Here is a 19,258-nt window from a genome sequence, read left to right as displayed (position 1 = left end):
TCCAGCCCCTTTAACCAATCCAAACCGATTCAAGCAGCCTGCACATAAATCAGTCTGGAGGGGTTTAACACATTTTTACATTGCTACTTGCTACATCTGAGGCTTTATATTGAATGTTTACTATCAGGAAATAACATTTCTATAATCTTGCTTTGAATGTAATTTAATTTGCAAAATTCACATTCATCTGTTATCACTTGCCTAGGGAGTCCACCAGCAAGTATAAATTACCCACTCCTGTCTTTCAGGTTCAACAGACATTTTGGTAGCTCAGCGATGAAAAAGTCTAATTAAGATGAGATTACCTGTCTCTAACTCAAAACCCAAACATGATATACTGTCTCCAAAATCAATACATTTCCAAAGTTATTTCTACGTGATCCAGCCACATATAAGTTATTTAAAGTAATCTAGCCACACAGTGATTATACCCAGGGCCGCTGCTAGGGTCCACGGTGCCCTAGGCATTTTTAAAAAAGTGGCTTACCTTGTCTCACCACCGCCGCCTCTCTGCTCCGTCTCCTCCCCTCTACTCACTGACACTAGTAAGTGGAGGGGAGGAGACGGAGCAGAGAGGCGGCGGTGGTGACAAAATAGCCTCTTCCCCCCTCCCCGTGCATCTGATGCTGTGACAGGTATGGTCAGCGGTCGCCGCACAGTTTTAAAGTATTTTATTATTCTGTAGCGCCCTCCAGAGCCCGGCGCCCTAGGCAAGTGCCTAACCTTGCCTAATGGGAGCGCCGGGCCTGATTATACCGCTGCAAATATAGCTCAGTAGTTTGTAGCTCAGTGAAACGCACCGGCGCCTGTGACTTCCTTGAAGACCCTGGAAGTTCGGCATTTGGAATGCAAACGTATGCTCCAAGTGCCATATCAGGAAGCTGCTCAGCCATAAACTACCATACCGCTGACCACCGATGAAATATCTCCCAGTCTACCTTGCCCCTCAATAAAGGAAAAACTTCCACAAGCATCTACAACTGCTCTTATAAGAGCAAACCTAAGAGCATCATCCTCACACATCACAGCTGTCACGAATCAATGCAGGAATACAGCTAAGGAGCCACGAATAAGGTGAAAAAGCATGCAAGTTTATTGCTGAAGAGTCTGAACAGATGATGTAATAATGAGCTTGCAGTAATTACCAGGTATACAGCAGTTGCAGCTAAACAGGAGGTGTGGAAAGATTCCAGGCAGCAAGTACAGGGAAATGCAGGGGTAAATACCAGGTTCACAGATGAAACAGGTCAGCAGAATGTAAGTAAAGATCTCAAGCAGCATAAACCCAGGAGCACGGCAGGAGGAAGTGACCACAGAGTGTAACATCAATAACCAGCAATGTGTGCTGGGAGTGACAGGTATATATAAGGGAAATGAGAACACACCCAGGTGCATGGGATAATTGGAGAACGGGTTAATCCCTAATGCAAACATGCAAGGCACGATAGCAGCACCACTGGTGATCAGAGGTACTGCTGCAAATACACACTAATAAAGTCTAATAGTCCAGGAGGCAGGAGCTGCCAGGCAAAGCAGGATCTGCCTGCAAGCACCTTGCAGTGCATACTGACAGTACCCCCCCTTCTTAGGGCGGATTCCAGACGCCCAATTACCAAAAATGTCTAAATTCGTCGGAATCATAGTCCACAATAGGGGGCCCGGCAGAAAAGTCCTCGTCCATGGGCGGAAAGGCAAAGGAGACCATGCCAGCTCAAGCACTGCAGAACCACCTCTCTTCTTACGTCCTCCTCTCTTACAGGACTTCTTTGGAATTGGGGCCTGAGCCAACTGGGTGGAGCACAAAGGTAGTTCTCGGACTGTAGTGCTGGGTAGTGTTGCCGAAAGCACAGGTGACCCACAAGATGGCACTGCAGGGGTTGGAGAAAACTTTTTGATTACTGCCTCAACAAACAGTTGTAAGTCCGATAATATGGAATGATCCATTTCAATAAATGGGTTTGCCCATTCCAAAGCTTCACCTCTAAAATACGAAACTAGGAACACTACCTGTCTCTTAGGGTTGTTAACAAGCTCAGGTATGGAGGGAATATAAGAAGCAACAAATCTCGGAAGGGCACCAAGTTTGGAAATGTGCCCCTCAAAGAAAGGCAACGGCTCAGACTTGGCACTCTCAGCAAAGGATGACTTGGACTTGGCAGCAGGCCCGGATTGGGCGGCAGGCATGGTGGGGACAGCCCTGTGAGAAGCCTCGGGCCAGACAGCCCTGTGAGAAGCCTCGGGCCAGACAGCAGTGTGAGAAGCCTCGGGCCAGACAGCCCTGTGAGAAGCCTCGGGCCCGAACCGCATGGACAGGCAACTCGGGCCGGAGACTCAGGACCGGAGGCAGCGGCCGGAGACTCAGGACCGGACGCAGTGGGAGCAGACTCCAAGCTGGAGACAGAGGCTGGGACCTCGCAGCAGGAGACAGAGGCTGGGACCTCGCAGCAGGAGACAGAGGCTGGGACCTCGCAACAGGAGACAGAGGCTGGGACCTCGCAACAGGAGACAGAGGCTGGGACCTCGCAACAGGAGACAGCGGCTGGGACCTCGCAACAGGGGACAGGCGGCTGGGACCTCGCAACAGGGGACAGGCGGCTGGGACCTCGCAACAGGGGACAGGCGGCTGGGACCTCGCAACAGGGGACAGGCGGCTGGGACCTCGCAACAGGGGACAGGCGGCTGGGACCTCGCAACAGGGGACAGGCGGCTGGGGCCGGCGCCTCAGGACAGGCGGCTGGGGCCGGCACCTCAGGACAGGCGGCTGGGGCCGGCGCCTCAGGACAGGCGGCTGGGGCCGGCGCCTCAGGACAGGCGGCTGGGGCCGGCGCCTCAGGACAGGCGGCTGGGGCCGGCGCCTCAGGACAGGCGGCTGGGGCCGGCGCCTCAGGACAGGCGGCTGGGGCCGGCGCCTCAGGACAGGCGGCTGGGGCCGGCGCCTCAGGACAGGCGGCTGGGGCCGGCGCCTCAGGACAGGCGGCTGGGGCCGGCGCCTCAGGACAGGCGGCTGGGGCCGGCGCCTCAGGACAGGCGGCTGGGGCCGGCGCCTCAGGACAGGCGGCTGGGGCCGGCGCCTCAGGACAGGCGGCTGGGGCCGGCGCCTCAGGACAGGCGGCTGGGGCCGGCGCCTCAGGACAGGCGGCTGGGGCCGGCGCCTCAGGACAGGCGGCTGGGGCCGGCGCCTCAGGACAGGCGGCTGGAGCCGGCGCCTCAGGACAGGCGGCTGGAGCCGGCGCCTCAGGACAGGCGGCTGGAGCCGGCGCCTCAGGACAGGCGGCTGGAGCCGGCGCCTCAGGACAGGCGGCTGGAGCCGGCGCCTCAGGACAGGCGGCTGGAGCCGGCGCCTCAGGACAGGCGGCTGGAGCCGGCGCCTCAGGACAGGCGGCTGGAGCCGGCGCCTCAGGACAGGCGGCTGGAGCCGGCGCCTCAGGACAGGCGGCTGGAGCCGGCGCCTCAGGACAGGCGGCTGGAGTTAGCAGATTGGGTCTCCTCTCAGAGAACAGAAATGGTGGAGCATAAACAAATTTGGAATGCAGAGAGGAAGCAACAGGGGATGGATCAGTAGGCTGAAGTGGTCTACGGATAGGACAGTCCTGTAAGAAGTGCTCATTGCTGGCACAGTACAGACACAATTTGTTTGCTATTCTGCACCGCCTCTCCTCTTCAGAGAGATGGGGGCGTGGACCACCTGTGAACCGGGAATTAGTTAAACCATAGTTCTTAGTAAACGGCAAATTTGTAGGAGCACAATTACGAGGTGCTGCTTGCACAGATTCCACAACAGAGAGGGTTGGTGGAGACAAATCACCTGCTTCTGTATTAGGAGAGACAGAGTCTGACAGCCTCCTATGTGGGTCCATAAGCAAGGTAGACAATTTAGCCAGCTGGGAGCGTAGCAGGATTATATCCATCTGTAAAGCCTGTAGTTGTAGCAATTCAAAGGCTGATAACGCAGACATGTTCCAAAAATAAATATTAAAATTAATTGCAGAACAAAAAGGTCCCAGAATAAAAAAGACTTTCACTTGACTCCTAAGCTGTTTTGTGGGCTGGTTATACTGTCACGAATCAATGCAGGAATACAGCTAAGGAGCCACGAATAAGGTGAAAAAGCATACAAGTTTATAGCTGAAGAGTCTGAACAGCTGATGTAATAATGAGCTTACAGTAATTACCAGGTATACAGCAGTTGCAGGTAAACAGGAGGTGTGGAAAGATTCCAGGCAGCAAGTACAGGGAAATGCAGGGGTAAATACCAGGTTCACAGATGAAACAGGTCAGCAGAATGTAAGTAAAGATCTCAAGCAGCATAAACCCAGGAGCACGGCAGGAGGAAGTGACCACAGAGTGTAACATCAATAACCAGCAATGTGTGCTGGGAGTGACAGGTATATATAAGGGAAATGAGAACACACCCAGGTGCATGGGATAATTGGAGAACGGGTTAATCCCTAATGCAAACATGCAAGGCACGATAGCAGCACCACTGGTGATCAGAGGTACTGCTGCAAATACACACTAATAAAGTCTAATAGTCCAGGAGGCAGGAGCTGCCAGGCAAAGCAGTATGCACTGCAAGTGGCTTGCAGGCAGATCCTGACAACAGCAGCTACCCACTCGCTTCCTCATACACCACACACAATCACACAGACCACATACATAGTACCACCTACAGTATCACATTTATTAACATTTGGATACGAACACATAAAAACACACCAGAACCATAGCCACACAGCTAAATCTACTTAGCAGCGACTTCAGAGCTATAGACATTGAGCTATAATCACCAAATCAAAACTAAACTACACCAACAGAAAAAACTGAGCAAAAATCACTGAGCTACAATCACTGAGCATTAATCACTGAACTACAAACCACCAAGCTATAATCGCTGAGCTATAATCATTGAGCTGCTGCACTATAACCCCATCCAACAAACAATATACAAAACATAAGCGCTATAGACAGAAAAAAAAAAAAGAGCTACAACATTTAAACCGCAGAGAGATATAACCATTGCCTGCAAATAAAGCAGCAAGAAGTGTATTGTCTTTATTAGAAATGGCATATTCCTTGCCTCTCTACAGCACCCTTCCCACTTCTCTCCCTCTACAGGCACAACAACAAGGAGAAAAAGAAAATATCGGGACATAACCAAACACCGAAAGCAGAAGATCTACAGAAAATAGGCCTATCGAAAAAGAAACCACCAGAGCAAACAGCACCAAACAATCAACCAAACATCAACCAAGAAGTAGCGCCAAGGCAGAACCAACACAAAAGACCAAATTTAGGAAACGGAATGACTGGAACACCTGTAAAGGCAGCAACCTCCACAATACCAAACCCACACATCACAAGCGCAGACGTCCAAGGTGAACCCCCCCCAAAAGGGATCCCTACTCCCTCCACACAGCCCAAGCTGTTTTTTTATAGGTTTATTATCTGGTAAAATTATATTTTGTATTGCTTGATTTTAATTTATGTCTGGAACATAAGGTGCTCTTATAATTCACAAGAGCAACACATATGTTATTACTTCCAAGAGATTTTTGTTATCATCATTCCCCTTGTTGGTGGGATTTATAACTATCAATTAGTCAGGCGTCAGTTTTTTCTTTAGATTTGTAATCTTCAGTAGAGTCTCATTTACCGTGATCAGAACTGTAATTCTGAAACTCCATGACTTCCAAATGATTTCTTTATATTTTTATTGACCTCCCTCTCAAATATAAATGGGATTTTAGCTTTTAATCAGTCAGTTAGGTATCAGTTTTGCCATTAGGCTTGCAGTCCCTGTTCAAGTCTCACTCAGCCATGGTAGGATCTTAGATCATACTTACCAACTTTACAATGTTGGTAAGTACAATGTTGCGTCATTTTGGACCCGCCCCCGTGACGTCATGACGCAAAATGCGTCATTTGACAGCGGGGGGCGGGGCCAAACGCTGCGATTCACCAGGAATCGCGGCGTTTGTGACCTAATTCTGCCCACTTTCGTGAAGTGGGCAGATCCGGGATTTTGCCACACTCGCCCGGGAGTCCGGGAGACTCTCGCAAAATGTAGAGGAGTCTCCCGGACATTCCGGGAGAGTTGGCAAGTATGTCTTAGATGACCTCTTTACACTTGATCCTCTATAACAAACATGGGAATGGTTTTGTCATTCTAAAGTAACTCTTTATTCAATTATTGTATAGCTCAAGATTTGTGCCATTGAACTCTGATCTCTAGCTTGTTTCTATAAAATATATAACTTCTGCTGTGGTCTATTTTAAATGTCTTGTGTGATGACAGCACACTTGTGTTTTTCACCTAATGTATGTGTTGTCTACTAGCTTGATCAACTGTTATCAAGCCAAAAAAATTAAAAACATACATTAGAAGAATGACGCGAGTTAAACCATGTTTTACATTCTGGTTTCATCATTTTTTATCTCTGATCTAAAGAAATCCTCAGAATAATTGTATTAAAACAAAAAGTGCACTACACAAAGTGTACAAGAAATCACTCCCTTTATTACTCCCATTATTAATGTAACATACAGTATGTGATTAGGCAAAATGCTAAAACAAATCCTATATTAGTAAATTAAACTGCAATGTCTGGCCTAGTTGTTCCACACAAATAAATAATTTAACTTCACTCATTCAGCGAAGTGGGAATACAAGCATACGAATAATACTAATAGGCTGTGATGTTCAAACAAATTGGATGATGTGGTAATTCCACCATATAAATATGATGCAGGTATCAGTGTAATACAATATATAAATTCAATATAAAGGGAGTAAAGATACAGTGACTTTTGAGTTTGTTTTCAATGATTCAGACACAACAGGAGCAATTATACAGTTTGTCTTGAGGATTTGAAAACATTATTAGCAATAACTTCATCTGTTCCCTAGGAGTGCCCCTTTTAAGAATAACTCTTCTTTTGTTTCTTTTAAATGGTAATTAGTATACACAAACACACTATAAGGGAAACTCAGTTCAACAGTTACCATTAATGTTTAGTGCTTAAACATTAAATGAAAAACTACTACTCAAATGAAAAATCCCTGTTATAGATTATCAATAAGTATAAATGCAAAAAGACATTTTTACATAAATCAAAATTCTTGATACTTTCTATCTGTATAGGACATTGATGACAAATATTCATTATAACCAGTGGTCGAAGTGACAGTGTATACGGTGGTATGCCATACAGCCACTTCTTCTACTGCCTTTATTGTAAAACTATAAAACTCCATTTACTTATATTCCCATTTCAATTTCCATTTAAAAGACTGGTTATACCAATTTTAAATAAAAAGAACAGAGAGCAAACAATACACAGTGAACATATGAAAACTTGTTAAATTATTAAATATTTAAAAACAAAACCTTACTTATTAATTTCATTATATTAAAACAATAAAAAAAACACATAAAATGTTACCTGACGATATAAACTAAGAGCGATGGGGTGGTTCTGTAAGGTCATGAAGAAGTCTCTACGATTAAACTCATGCTTCATGTATGACACGACAGTGTAAACTAAGAAAAAAAAGAAAAAGCAATAATATGTTTTTTTGGTTAAATCAAATTATATACAATGCCAGCAAGGTCTTCATTGATGAACTCAATATATATCTCTTTGGCTACTGTAATCATCTTAATTGGCATTCCCCATTAGTGATTGTCCCCCCCTTGTGTACTAAATGCTGGTGCCAGGAATATTCATCTCACCAACATTGTAACCTTAATTGCACGGTGTGACTGGATCACTATTAAATAACTTTTGGTAAAAATGTATTAAAAGGGAATAGTGCAGGGCGCATATTTATATAATTGCATAGGCACTTATTTTCTTGTATTGTATATATTCTGAGAAAGGAGATCGTTATTTCTGAGACCAGGGTAGAAACTGGTCTTTACTGTTTAACCTTGATATAGGATATGCCTATTACTGATGTATCTATCTGATACAACAGGCCTTTGTGGATGGAGGTCTTGTTTGTATTGGGATGTATTTAGTATGGAAGTGTCATTGTTTAGGATTTGTAAGGTTGCTAGTGGAAACCTTCAATTAGGCATATGTGCAAGGAAGTCTGATAGCAGAAAGTGCTAACGAAGTTTTGTGATGAAGTGTCATGCCTGCTCTGGCCAAAGACCTCACCAGGGGGTCGTTCTGTGTGGACTGTGCCAGAGTGAATTTCATAGATAAGTGTAAATTTTGTTAACTTTGAAATGCATGTAAATTTATATTTTGCTAAGTAGGGTTACATCCTGTTTCTAAAAATAGACTATTTCTGAACTGTATAAAAGATGAGCTGTGTGAGCATGTAAGTGTTCTTCTGACTTCATCTGACCTGATCACCCTGGTACCTTCAACTAGGGTGAGAGAAAATAAACATCTTGCTTCAAAGACCTGCTTGGAAACATCTTCAATATCGCTGTAATCCTGTGATATACAGATTAGATCCAATATCTAATCCGTTCTCCGGCTGTGTCTGAGGTTTGGACCCAAGCGTTTCCAGTACCACCACTCTGCCTGCTACTCATGCAGCCCTGGTTAGTGTGATAGGCCATAGGGGATCCATTCACAGCAACCCGGATCCATAGTAAAAGGTCCGGAGTTACTAGCCAGGTACACCAGCAACGAAATAAGCTAGCAGCGTCAGTGACCCAGAAGAAACCCGGTACTGGATGCCGGTAAGGAGTCCAGTGGTGGCAGCATTATAAGCCCCTCCTACTGCGGCAAGAGGGAGCATTTGGGATAACGAAAGAGATCGGTGGCAAAGAAAGCCCAGCCGGTTCCCAGCAACAACAGACAGGGTGGCATAGGCGGTCCATCCTGTCACACACCCTATTAAAGCCTTTGCACTTGCGCTCTCTCTCTACATCTAAGGATTAAATTCAGTGTAGTATGCTTAAGCTATAAAGCCATCTAAAAATTCCCCCCACCCTAAATATGCAATCCCATCATGAAGTACTCATCCACTCATTCCCAAGACCTGTCCTTAACTACTTTTCAATATCTCCATTAGACTGTCCCACAGTTTCTCAACCTTTAAGCAGTCTATGAAAACTCATACTGCCAGTGAATTTTAGCTGACTTCCTTTTACGCTTTAACAGTTTTAACGTGGCTTCCACCACTCAGCTGACACCCGGGTTCTAAACTGTTCCCTTTACAGTACTTCCAATTTCTCCGGAATAGAAGGAAACTCTTTAATAATATTGTAAACTATAATTGGAGCTCCACAAATGGATCACAAAATGATGGAATCACATTAGTAGTACAGTTACTTCTTAGATACTAAAACATCCATCCAGGACACATGCACTCACAAAATATACCCCCTGGACATATGTATTCTACTACATTACATTTTTCTCATCATACTTGGCAGCCATTACAATTAGTTAACTCCTTAGTCAGTTGAGCAGAAACAGGAAAAGAAACACCACAGTAAGACATATTATATAACTCCTCCTTACTCCTGGTGTATTTATTATCTGTACGCATTGTTGGCTTGTGTTACTGACAAACAAGCTAATTATTATTATTATAAATTTGTAAGGCGCCACAGTGCTCCGCCGCGCCGTACAATAGGGAAAACAGTACATATATAAAACATGGACATAAAAAGGTAGATAAAATAAATGCAGACATGAAAACCAAAAGGGAATTAAAGACCCTACTCAATAGAGAGCTTACATTCTAAGTGGAAGAGGGCACAGCTGAAACAAGAGGAGCAAATGTGGAGATTGGGACAGTTGGTAGGGTGCATTAGTGTGAGTAGTGTTATCGGGGATAAGGTCACCTCTAAAAAAAAGTTGCGGTTTTTTGAGCGTTTAAAGATTTGAAGGCTGTGGTCAAGTCTATATGAGTGTGGAAGGGAATTCCATAAGTGGGGAGCAGCATGGGGGAAGTCTTGTAGGCGGGAGCAAGAGGTGGTTACCAGAGAAGAGACAAGGCAGAGTATTTTGATATGAGATTTGAGATGTATACAGGGGTAGTGTTGTTGAGGACTTTGTAGGTAAGGGTGAGTAATTTTAATTTGATTCTGGAGGACACAGGAAGTCAGTGTAGGGATTTGTAAAGTGGAGCAGCAGATGTGGAGCGGTGAGAGAGGAAGATCAGTCTTGCAGCAGCATGCAACAAGCTAAGACTTGTGACAACACATGCTGAGGACATTGTTTGCCGATTTAATAGTGAAGAATCAGGGAGCAGCATACTTTAGAAACTATGGAGCCAGAGCCCTCTCCCAAGAAGCTGTAAAGCACTCACTCTAGGTGAGCCCCTAGCTAGTGGTGTTTTCTACATTTTATTAAGTTAGTAATTTTCCTCCTTTTCAGAACTCTTGTAGAGCTTGTGGAACGGATGAAAAGCAGCAAGTCTCATAACTGTATTTGTGTAGTATGTAAAAGCCTTTACATGAGAGTTGTGAAGTTTTTTTTGTGTGGGGCCTGTACTCTTCAACCCAAGTTAGATTCTGTTCAGCTTATGAACAGATTAAGGAGTTGTTTTCCTGACTGATCAAATTAATCCAGGAAACAGTTGTCACTGAGAAGCACAAACAAAACAAAAAAAGAAAAGAGACAGATCTTATATTTTTTCATATATTGCTGTCCACCTAAACAGACTCCCAATGGGCGCTGACCAAACTAAACTTATACACAAATAAATAATTTGACACATAACAGATAAATTATAAAGGACCGATTAATTGATTAGTTGCTGCTTCTTTAAGGGCTGTTTGTGAGACAACCCACTACTATAAAAAACAAAAATTCTCCAGATTAAGAAGAGCAATCAATCAATACACCATAATAGGATGTCACCATATGATAACAATTTGCACAATTTTCTCAATGAAACATATTTAATATCAAGTTAAATACAAAAAAATATATAAGATCTTATATTTGTGAAAAGTTGGATGATGAAAGACAGGGGCCATTCTAACTATGGGTTCTTAGGGTCCCTCATTGATCATTTTTTATCATCCAGCAGTGAGTCAAGATAAATTAATAACTCTTAATAACACTTAAAAATGTGTTTAAGAAACATCAAATACAAGGCAGATGTTTCATATACACAAAGTCCTTAAGGATCTCATTAATAAATAATGGCAATTACCGGATAAGCATCATCCTAATTATGCATCGTTTTCATGATGACGAGGCCTCTAAATCAAGTTCACTACCTATAGCAAATGCTGTTATATTGTCAGTCTTTCAACTTCATATTTCTTCTGGAGCTATAATTAATTCAGGTGTGATGATATTACAGTTTCATGGACTGATACATTACGTACATTATCGCAGACCGAAAAGCAGTAGACAATATCTACTTAAATGCTTTAAGTTTATGCATAAAAAGGATTTGTTTCATTTATGGAGGCATCTTTAGATACAATGACATTTTTTGGTAGAAGCATGGCTTCACCTGTGGTAGCCAGAAGAAATCTGATTCCGTCAGTGGGCAGAAATTTACAAACCAAAAAACATTTACCCATGATTCCCTTTGAAGGCAGTTATCTTTTTCACCTTCTGCTATGTTCCAAGAGTGTTTGATGCAAACTTTTTTCAGAGGAATATTTTATCAACTATACCAAGTTTCTTTTTTGCTGCACAGCTGCTGAGTTTACATGTTGTTCAGAAACACAGGAGGGTCACTTTTGTGGTCAACCACTTGTCTAATATAAACAGCTCTGACCTGTCGAGGCATGTATTCCACAATCTAATATCAGAAGTTAAAATTTTAAAACATACATAGAGATTAAAGAAATAGGTTCAGTTTCAGGGTTTGAATTAAATCTTGAAAAATCAACAGCTTTTTATTTGGGGAGAGTCCCGGCAGAACCTCATTGGGCTCGGCCCCTTGGGCTGCAGTGGGCAAATAGGTCAATACCATATTTGGGGGTCCAACTCCCGAAGAACATGACCACTCTCTATAATCTTAATATTAGCAAAGTCATAACAGACATGCAAAGGGAGTTGGGAGGCTGGGAACGACTCAATCTATCCTACTTGGGCAGGGCAAACCTTCTGAAGATGATATAGTTTCCGTGATTACTATACCCGTTACAAACATTGGCACTCCTTCTAACGCAAAAAGATGCACAACAAATTAATTATCTTTTCCGTAAATTTATTTGAAAAAGAAACACCACAGGATTAGCCTTATCAAACTTCAACAACCCAAGACAAATGGAGGCATAAATTTTCCAGACATAATTCAGTATAGTCATGCAGCTCATCTGCGATACTTGAAGGATTGGATAATGAATCAGAGCACCTACACTAACTTAACAGTAGAAAAACAATTTCTTTTGGATACTAATCCAAAGGCTTTTCTTCATTTACATGACCAAGAATTATCCTCTAATATTCTTGAAAACCCTCTTGTCCTTTCAGTCAAAAAAAATTGGCATATACTAAGACACAAACTTCACCTTAACCCCTATAAGTCCATACATTTACCGTTTACCAAAAATCCAGCGTTTCAGAACGGCATGGCGGCTCGCCCCTTCACTGTGTGGGAGAGGGAAGGACTGCGGTCAGTTGGGCAGCTGCTGGACAGGACTGGGAGAAGGCCACTCCGCCACATGGAGGCATTGGAGCGGTTTCCATTTTTGGGCCCGTGCGGTCTTTCCTTCATTCAGGTCCAGCACTATGTCCGAGAGGTGATATCACTCTTCACAGCAGTGGATTGGGATAACCCTCTTGATACTTTATTATTAACTGTATCCTCCAAGAGAGGAGCAATTTCATCCAACTATGCTTTTCTGAGAACTATAATAGATCACACTAAAATAAATTCGGGCCTAAGTGGTTGGTTGCGTCATTTCCCCCAATTAACAGAACAGATGTTGTTGAAGGGGTTAGCCACCTTGATAAAGCTTTTCCCAGCTTCTACATATGCAGAGATGTTCCTCAACATATTCCACAGGGGCTACCTCTCACCGCATCGTCGAAATATTATTGATCTTTCAGCTGATTCTAGATGTCCTAAATGTGGTGAAACCCAAGCAGACATATTTCATTGTCTATGGGCATGTCCTATTATCAAGGCTTTCTGGACCCAGGTATGGAGGTTTGCAACTACAGACTTAATTAATTGCCATTCACTCCTGATTGGGCAATACTGGGTAATTTACCTTCTGATACGCGAACATCTACAGGAGGCAGAAAGTTGCATATGGCAATATCTGCAGCGGCTAGGAAATCAATTCTCCATATGTGGATCCAGAACTTCCCTCCAACACTCGAGCTATTTAAAGAAAAAATGTACTTTCTCCTGAGAATGGATTGGCTGAAGCTTCTCTCCAGAAAAGTACCCTAACTCGAAAATTTTTGGAGACTTGGGAAAGCTATATTAATATCCTACCCTCCCAATTACGCAACCAACTATATGAATGCTTTCACCAGACACTGTGGTATGAAACGAGGGTATTTCTTCAAGAGCCCCCAATTTTTGTAGGGGGTGATGGGGCAGGCCTGTCCTCTTCCTCTGGTCCCTTCGCACCCTGATGGTGGGTTGGGGGAGGGGAAATTGTAATGTCATGTCTGCTCCTTTTATTGAGAGATGATGGCATATTTATTTTCACCACTAATGTTACCATTACTGCAATTTTGCCTTGTTTTATATTTCAAAGCGATAATATATTATCGGGCACACATATTTTAGAATGTTTGTATTATGGTCGTCAAACCTCCTCAAGTGGAACCCAAGGAAAAAATGTAATAATACCCATGTACATGTATATTGATTGTATTTACAATGGAATATCTCTTCTTTTGTGAAGTGAACATTATTACATAATTGATGTCTGAATGTCTTCAATAAAAATGTTTGGAAAAAAAAAAAAAAAAAAAGCATACATAGAAAAAATCCAGCGCTACAGTGTAATTCAATCTATATTTTAAAATATAAAAAAATAAAAAATAATAATATTCTTCCTGTGAACTTCACAGATGCACTTGATTCTGTTCTACAATATCTTTATTGTCCAGTTGTGTAGGAAAAATATTTCAAGATAAGCTAAAAGTAATAAAACTGAGGTTTTTGTTACAGATGAATGTGTAAAGTCCTATGAGTTCAGAGATCTGGGGTTAAATGTATCAAGCTGAGAGTTTTCCGGCGGGTTTGAAAAACCAATCAGATTGTAGCTATCATTTATTTAGTACATTCTACAAAATGATAGCTGGAATCTGAATGGTTGCTATAGGCAACTTCTCCACTTTTCAAACCCACCGGAAAACCCTCAGCTTGATACATTTGCCCCCTGGAGTCACTTTGCTGTGGGGTGTGAAGTGTGTCCAAGTAGTGGGTCATAAATCCAGGTGTTCGATTGTGCCTTTGTGTCAATGAGTGGAATGTTCTTATCAGCTTAAATTTACAGATTTTTTCTCTCCCTGTCATTTTTAAATCTGTCATACTGTGTCCTGATCCAGAGAAGTGTTTACCCACGGGGGGGTCCAGACTTTTCTTTATTGTGTGTCTGTGTAGATTCATCCTGGATTGTAGTTTCTGCTCGGTCTCTCCAATGTAAATTCCCTCAGGGCACCTTGTACACTGTATCATGTATACCACATTGGAGGATGTACATGAGAATGTGTCAGTGATTTTATAGTCCCGTTGTGTGCTGGGTATGTAGACTGTGTTTGTTGGTAAGACATGGGTGCAGGTTTTGCATTTTTTGTTTTTGCAAGGGAAGGTGCCAGTCTCTGATGGTGATGAGAGGGCACTTCTAACGAGATTTCTTAAATTTGGAGGCTGCTTGCATGAAAGGAGAGGTAAATCTGGGAATATTTTCTTCAGTCTATTGTCTTTCTGAAATATGGGTTGAAGGTCAGCAGCAATTTTCCCCAAGATGTTCATGTGGGGATTGTAAGTGACCACTAGGGCACTCTGCTGTTAACCTCCTTCTGTTTGTAATCCGGGAGGCTATTCCTTGGGATCCTTGTGGCCCTGTGGAAAGGTTCATCTATAACTATTGGATGGTATCCTTGTTGTAGGAATGTATTTCTCAGTGATAGCAGGTGTTGTTTTCCGTCTTCACTGTCTGAACAAATCCAAATTTATCTCAGAGCTTGGCTGTAAATGATGGACTATATAAAAAAAATCTATATATAGAAAAATTGATTAATAGCACAGGAAAACGCAGAAATTTAGAAATATCAAAATCCTAAATAAATAAAGATTAAAAACGAAGAACATATCAAATTTAATTGGGAATCCGAACATGTGATGTCACTTCCGGTTTCGGGATAAGATCGATGTTTATAGGTCTAAAAAAGTAATTAAGAATAGAATGTTTGTAATATATGAATATAGGGTTAATGAAAAATTTGGATTTGGGAAACAATTCAATGTGTTTTTAAAAGTATATTTGGATAAAATTTATTACAACTTTTGATTGGTGGGAAAGGGTTTAAATATGGCCACCGGAAGATAGCAGTCTTTTTCAAGGAGAATGGATTGTAACTCAAAACACATCGTAGAGAAGGATTTGTTACATAAGGGATCCAGAGATTGCTCCTCCATTTTTCCAGAAACACCAGGAATTTCATCGGACAGTGAGACCAGCACGACTCCCGGGACACTAATATCATCTATGATTGTTTGGATAAACGCCTGTTTCATGATACCTCTGGTAGGAGTATCTCTGTATATCATTGATGCTGTTTATATATTTTTTTATGATTTTAAAATTTTTATTTTAAAATTTGGAATATTTAATAAAACAATATTACGCTAGGACATTTCCCTTTATTTCTTATATTTGGTTTTGACCGTGGAAGATTACTCCCCAGAACTGAATTGGAAGAACAAAGTACTTTCTGAGGGCCTGTTTTCATTTAACTTCTGGTAGGAATTCCACTGGAAGGAAGTGGTAGACTGAACACATGGCAGATGTTTGTAGGGTAAAAATTATTTCACCAAGCACCTTGGATAAAGACACTGGTTTTGGGCACTTTTAAAAGAAATTCTTTGGTACGGGCCCACCGATAACCATTTAGGATTTTTTTAAATATTATATTATTTTGTTATATTTACAACTAGAAAGCATTTACCATTGAAAACAGTTTGGACTATGTATAGTTTTGTATTTTATATTACATGCAACATGATGAACGAACTGGGGGAAAAGGGGGAAGTAATCCGCACAGAGTTATGGATATGCCTCATCTATATAAATCATTATCATGATGAGGGGGTGCTCTTTCCATTTAATAACCCATAAGAAAAAAGGGAGAGGACAGAAATGGATTGTTAGAGCACTCCTAATCCAAATTCAATAGAGTTGAAAATGTCTCATATTATAATTACTTGTTTGTACTGGTAATAGTATGGAAAACATTAGGATGAATACCAATAATTATGATATTAAGGTAGTATTATATATTATATAGGGCAATTGCCTTTATTGAATATACTAATAATTAATTAAAACATATCTCAGTATGAGATTATAACAAGACCTCTTAACGAACAAGTGAAATAAAAGAGAAAGAAAATTTATATGTGAAAATAGTGCAAAAATTATTAAAAGTAGTACCACAGATAAAGGAGCCAGAAAAATTAGCTGGGGTATGTGTATATCTATTATTATTGTGTCATGGACCAAAAAGATCATATAACCCTGATACAAATATTGGCGGACCACAAAACCTTAAAAAGTAATAATATAGATATGGGACCAGTTAATCCCTCAATAGATATGATAGATGGCTGGTCATGAAACAATTGCCCAGCTAATCGAATATGGTCAGATATACTACTATAATACACATATGCGAGTAATGTTACTTGCTATGAATATCTATGCCTGCATGTTAATAACATGTCATTAATTCACTAGCGCTCAAATGATAACAGATGGTCATTTACAGACTGTTAATGCAGCAAATAACGAGTGTGATCTGTTTGTAATAGCTCTAGAGTATAAAGAGTATAATACCCTTTGGTAATTTATCCCACATTACACTACCACTTTATCGTATATTTATAGTTAATTCACTAAAATGCTAATAGTAGCAGGTAGTCACTTGTAAACTGATAGTGTGACAGCTTCCAGTGGGATTTATAATAACATCAAGAGTACCGAGCCCTCTAGTTAGTTTAAAAACCTAACTGGTCACACATATTGTAGCACATTCTACCTAGTAACAACACGAGCGTCGGTGCAAACATTGTATAGGCAAGCACTAGCTTCTATAGTAGTCTCACTAAAGCGTTAATAATAATGAATAGTAGCATCCTAAATGAAATGATTGTGCCAGGATATCTGAGGATATTATAATTTGAATCGTTACTGACCATGCAAAAATTGACTATCAGAGAGCTCCGGCGAATACGCCGCTCACTGGCTCCTATTTCCGGGTAGGACGTCAAGCGTGACGTCAGCTACCCATAACCCCCCAACCTACGTTTCACTACATAGAGCTTTATCAAGAGGAACAGATTGTAGACACAATCAGTGTCTTTATAGGGGAAAACAACCAATCGGATGTAAGAATGATGATGGACAGAGGAAAACAACCAATAGGAGATTCACCAAATACATTAGTTACTGATATTCCATAGTATATGTTAATAAATATAAGTATAAATAAGCGGAAAATAAAAATAAAGATAAAAATTGGAATGAATTATAAACAAGGTAAGTACATATTTCATCATCAGAAATTATAATTGCTTAGCAAATACTAATTAATGTATAAACATGTGTTAATTGTATGACAAACAGGGTTATCAAGGAGTTGATATGTTATTGAAAAACCAAGAAAATATGTACAATGTATAAATAAGAACACTAAATAACGCCAGACAAATTTGGAGAAAAACACAACATCAAACAATTCCTTAATTGTAACTCTAGGGGTGTAATTTAAGCCATAAGGTGCCCATGTAATAAATATTATGTAGGCATGACTAGCAGAGCTACTAAATAACACCAGAGGTATATAGGAAATATACAGGAACATGAAAAATATATATTGAATAATAAGTAACCCTCATCCACAGATATGATAAGAAGGAGGGAATATATTGGTGAGATACATATGCCAAGACATGATGAAAGTCCTGGATGTGATCAACAACAAGTGAAATGTGGATAGTTATTAAAAGGAATAATATATATCTGTAATAAAAATATATATATATATTTGGTCAGCCAATGTTGAAATAACCCATATCCGGAGGTATAATAAAAGGGAATGCATCAAAGAGATACATATACCAAGACATAGTGAAAATCATGGATATGATCCAATAGTAAATAAGACATCAGTCAGCCAAGAAAACAAGCATAATTGGTATTTTCATTTAATCCATTGGGCATGAGGGAGTCAAGCAGAAAAATCCATCTGCTCTCCCTTTGAAGGAGTTGCTTGTGCATGTTACCCCCTCTTATGCCCAAATGTATCTGTTCTATGGCGAAGACTTCTAAGCCATGAGCTGAACCTTCATGTTCATTTAGGAAATGTTTGGCTACTGTGGTCAGTTGTTTAAATCTTTCCTTATCAGTCTTTGCATTCCTAATGGTACCAATGTGTTCAAGGATGCGAATTTTCATAGCTCTGCTAGTCATGCCTACATAATATTTATTACATGGGCACCTTAGGGCTTAAATTACACCCCCAGAGTTACAATTAAGGAATTGTTTGATGTTGTGTTGGTCTCCAAATTTGTCTGGCGTTTAGTTTTCTTATTTATACATTGTACATATTTTCTTGGTTTTTCAATAACATATCATCTCCTTGATAACCCTGTTTGTCATACAATTAACACATGTTTATACGTTAATTAGTATTTGCTAAGCAATTATAATTTCTGATGATGAAATATGTACTTACCTTGTTTATAATTCATTCCAATTTTTATCTTTATTTTCCGCTTATTTATACTTATATTTATTAACATATACTATGGAATATCAGTAACTAATGTATTTGGTGAATCTCCTATTGGTTGTTTTCCTCTGTCCATCATCATTCTTACATCCGATTGGTTGTTTTCCCCTATAAAGACACTGATTGTGTCTACAATCTGTTCCTCTTGATAAAGCTCTATGTAGTGAAACGTAGGTTGGGGGGTTATGGGTAGCTGACGTCACGCTTGACGTCATACCCGGAAATAGGAGCCAGTGAGCGGCGTTTTTGCCGGAGCTCTCTGATAGTCAATTTTTGCATGGTCAGTAACGATTCAAATTATAATATCCTCAGCAAGCTTGGCACAATCATTTCATTTAGG

At 41.1% G+C, this 19,258-nt stretch overlaps 1 protein-coding gene across 4 annotated transcripts in view; it reads right to left on the bottom strand.

The window, feature by feature from the left end:
- Nucleotides 1-19,258, bottom strand: part of VPS16 (VPS16 core subunit of CORVET and HOPS complexes) — a 521,592-nt gene that overhangs the window by 238,345 nt on the left and 263,989 nt on the right. For all 4 annotated transcript variants that reach the window (XR_012678248.1, XM_075179981.1, XM_075179978.1 and 1 more), the window contains exon 18: nt 7,444-7,541. Coding sequence is in view for 3 of the 4 variants with exons in the window: in XM_075179981.1 (XP_075036082.1) it covers nt 7,444-7,541 (98 nt within the window). In the remaining variant the exon portion in view is untranslated. The remainder of the gene's footprint in view (nt 1-7,443; nt 7,542-19,258) is intronic.

This window comes from Mixophyes fleayi, chromosome 7 (assembly GCF_038048845.1).
Source record: "Mixophyes fleayi isolate aMixFle1 chromosome 7, aMixFle1.hap1, whole genome shotgun sequence".
In the NCBI taxonomy this organism is placed as follows: Eukaryota; Metazoa; Chordata; class Amphibia; order Anura; family Limnodynastidae; genus Mixophyes; species Mixophyes fleayi.
This window is presented reverse-complemented; position numbering and strand designations above follow the sequence as displayed.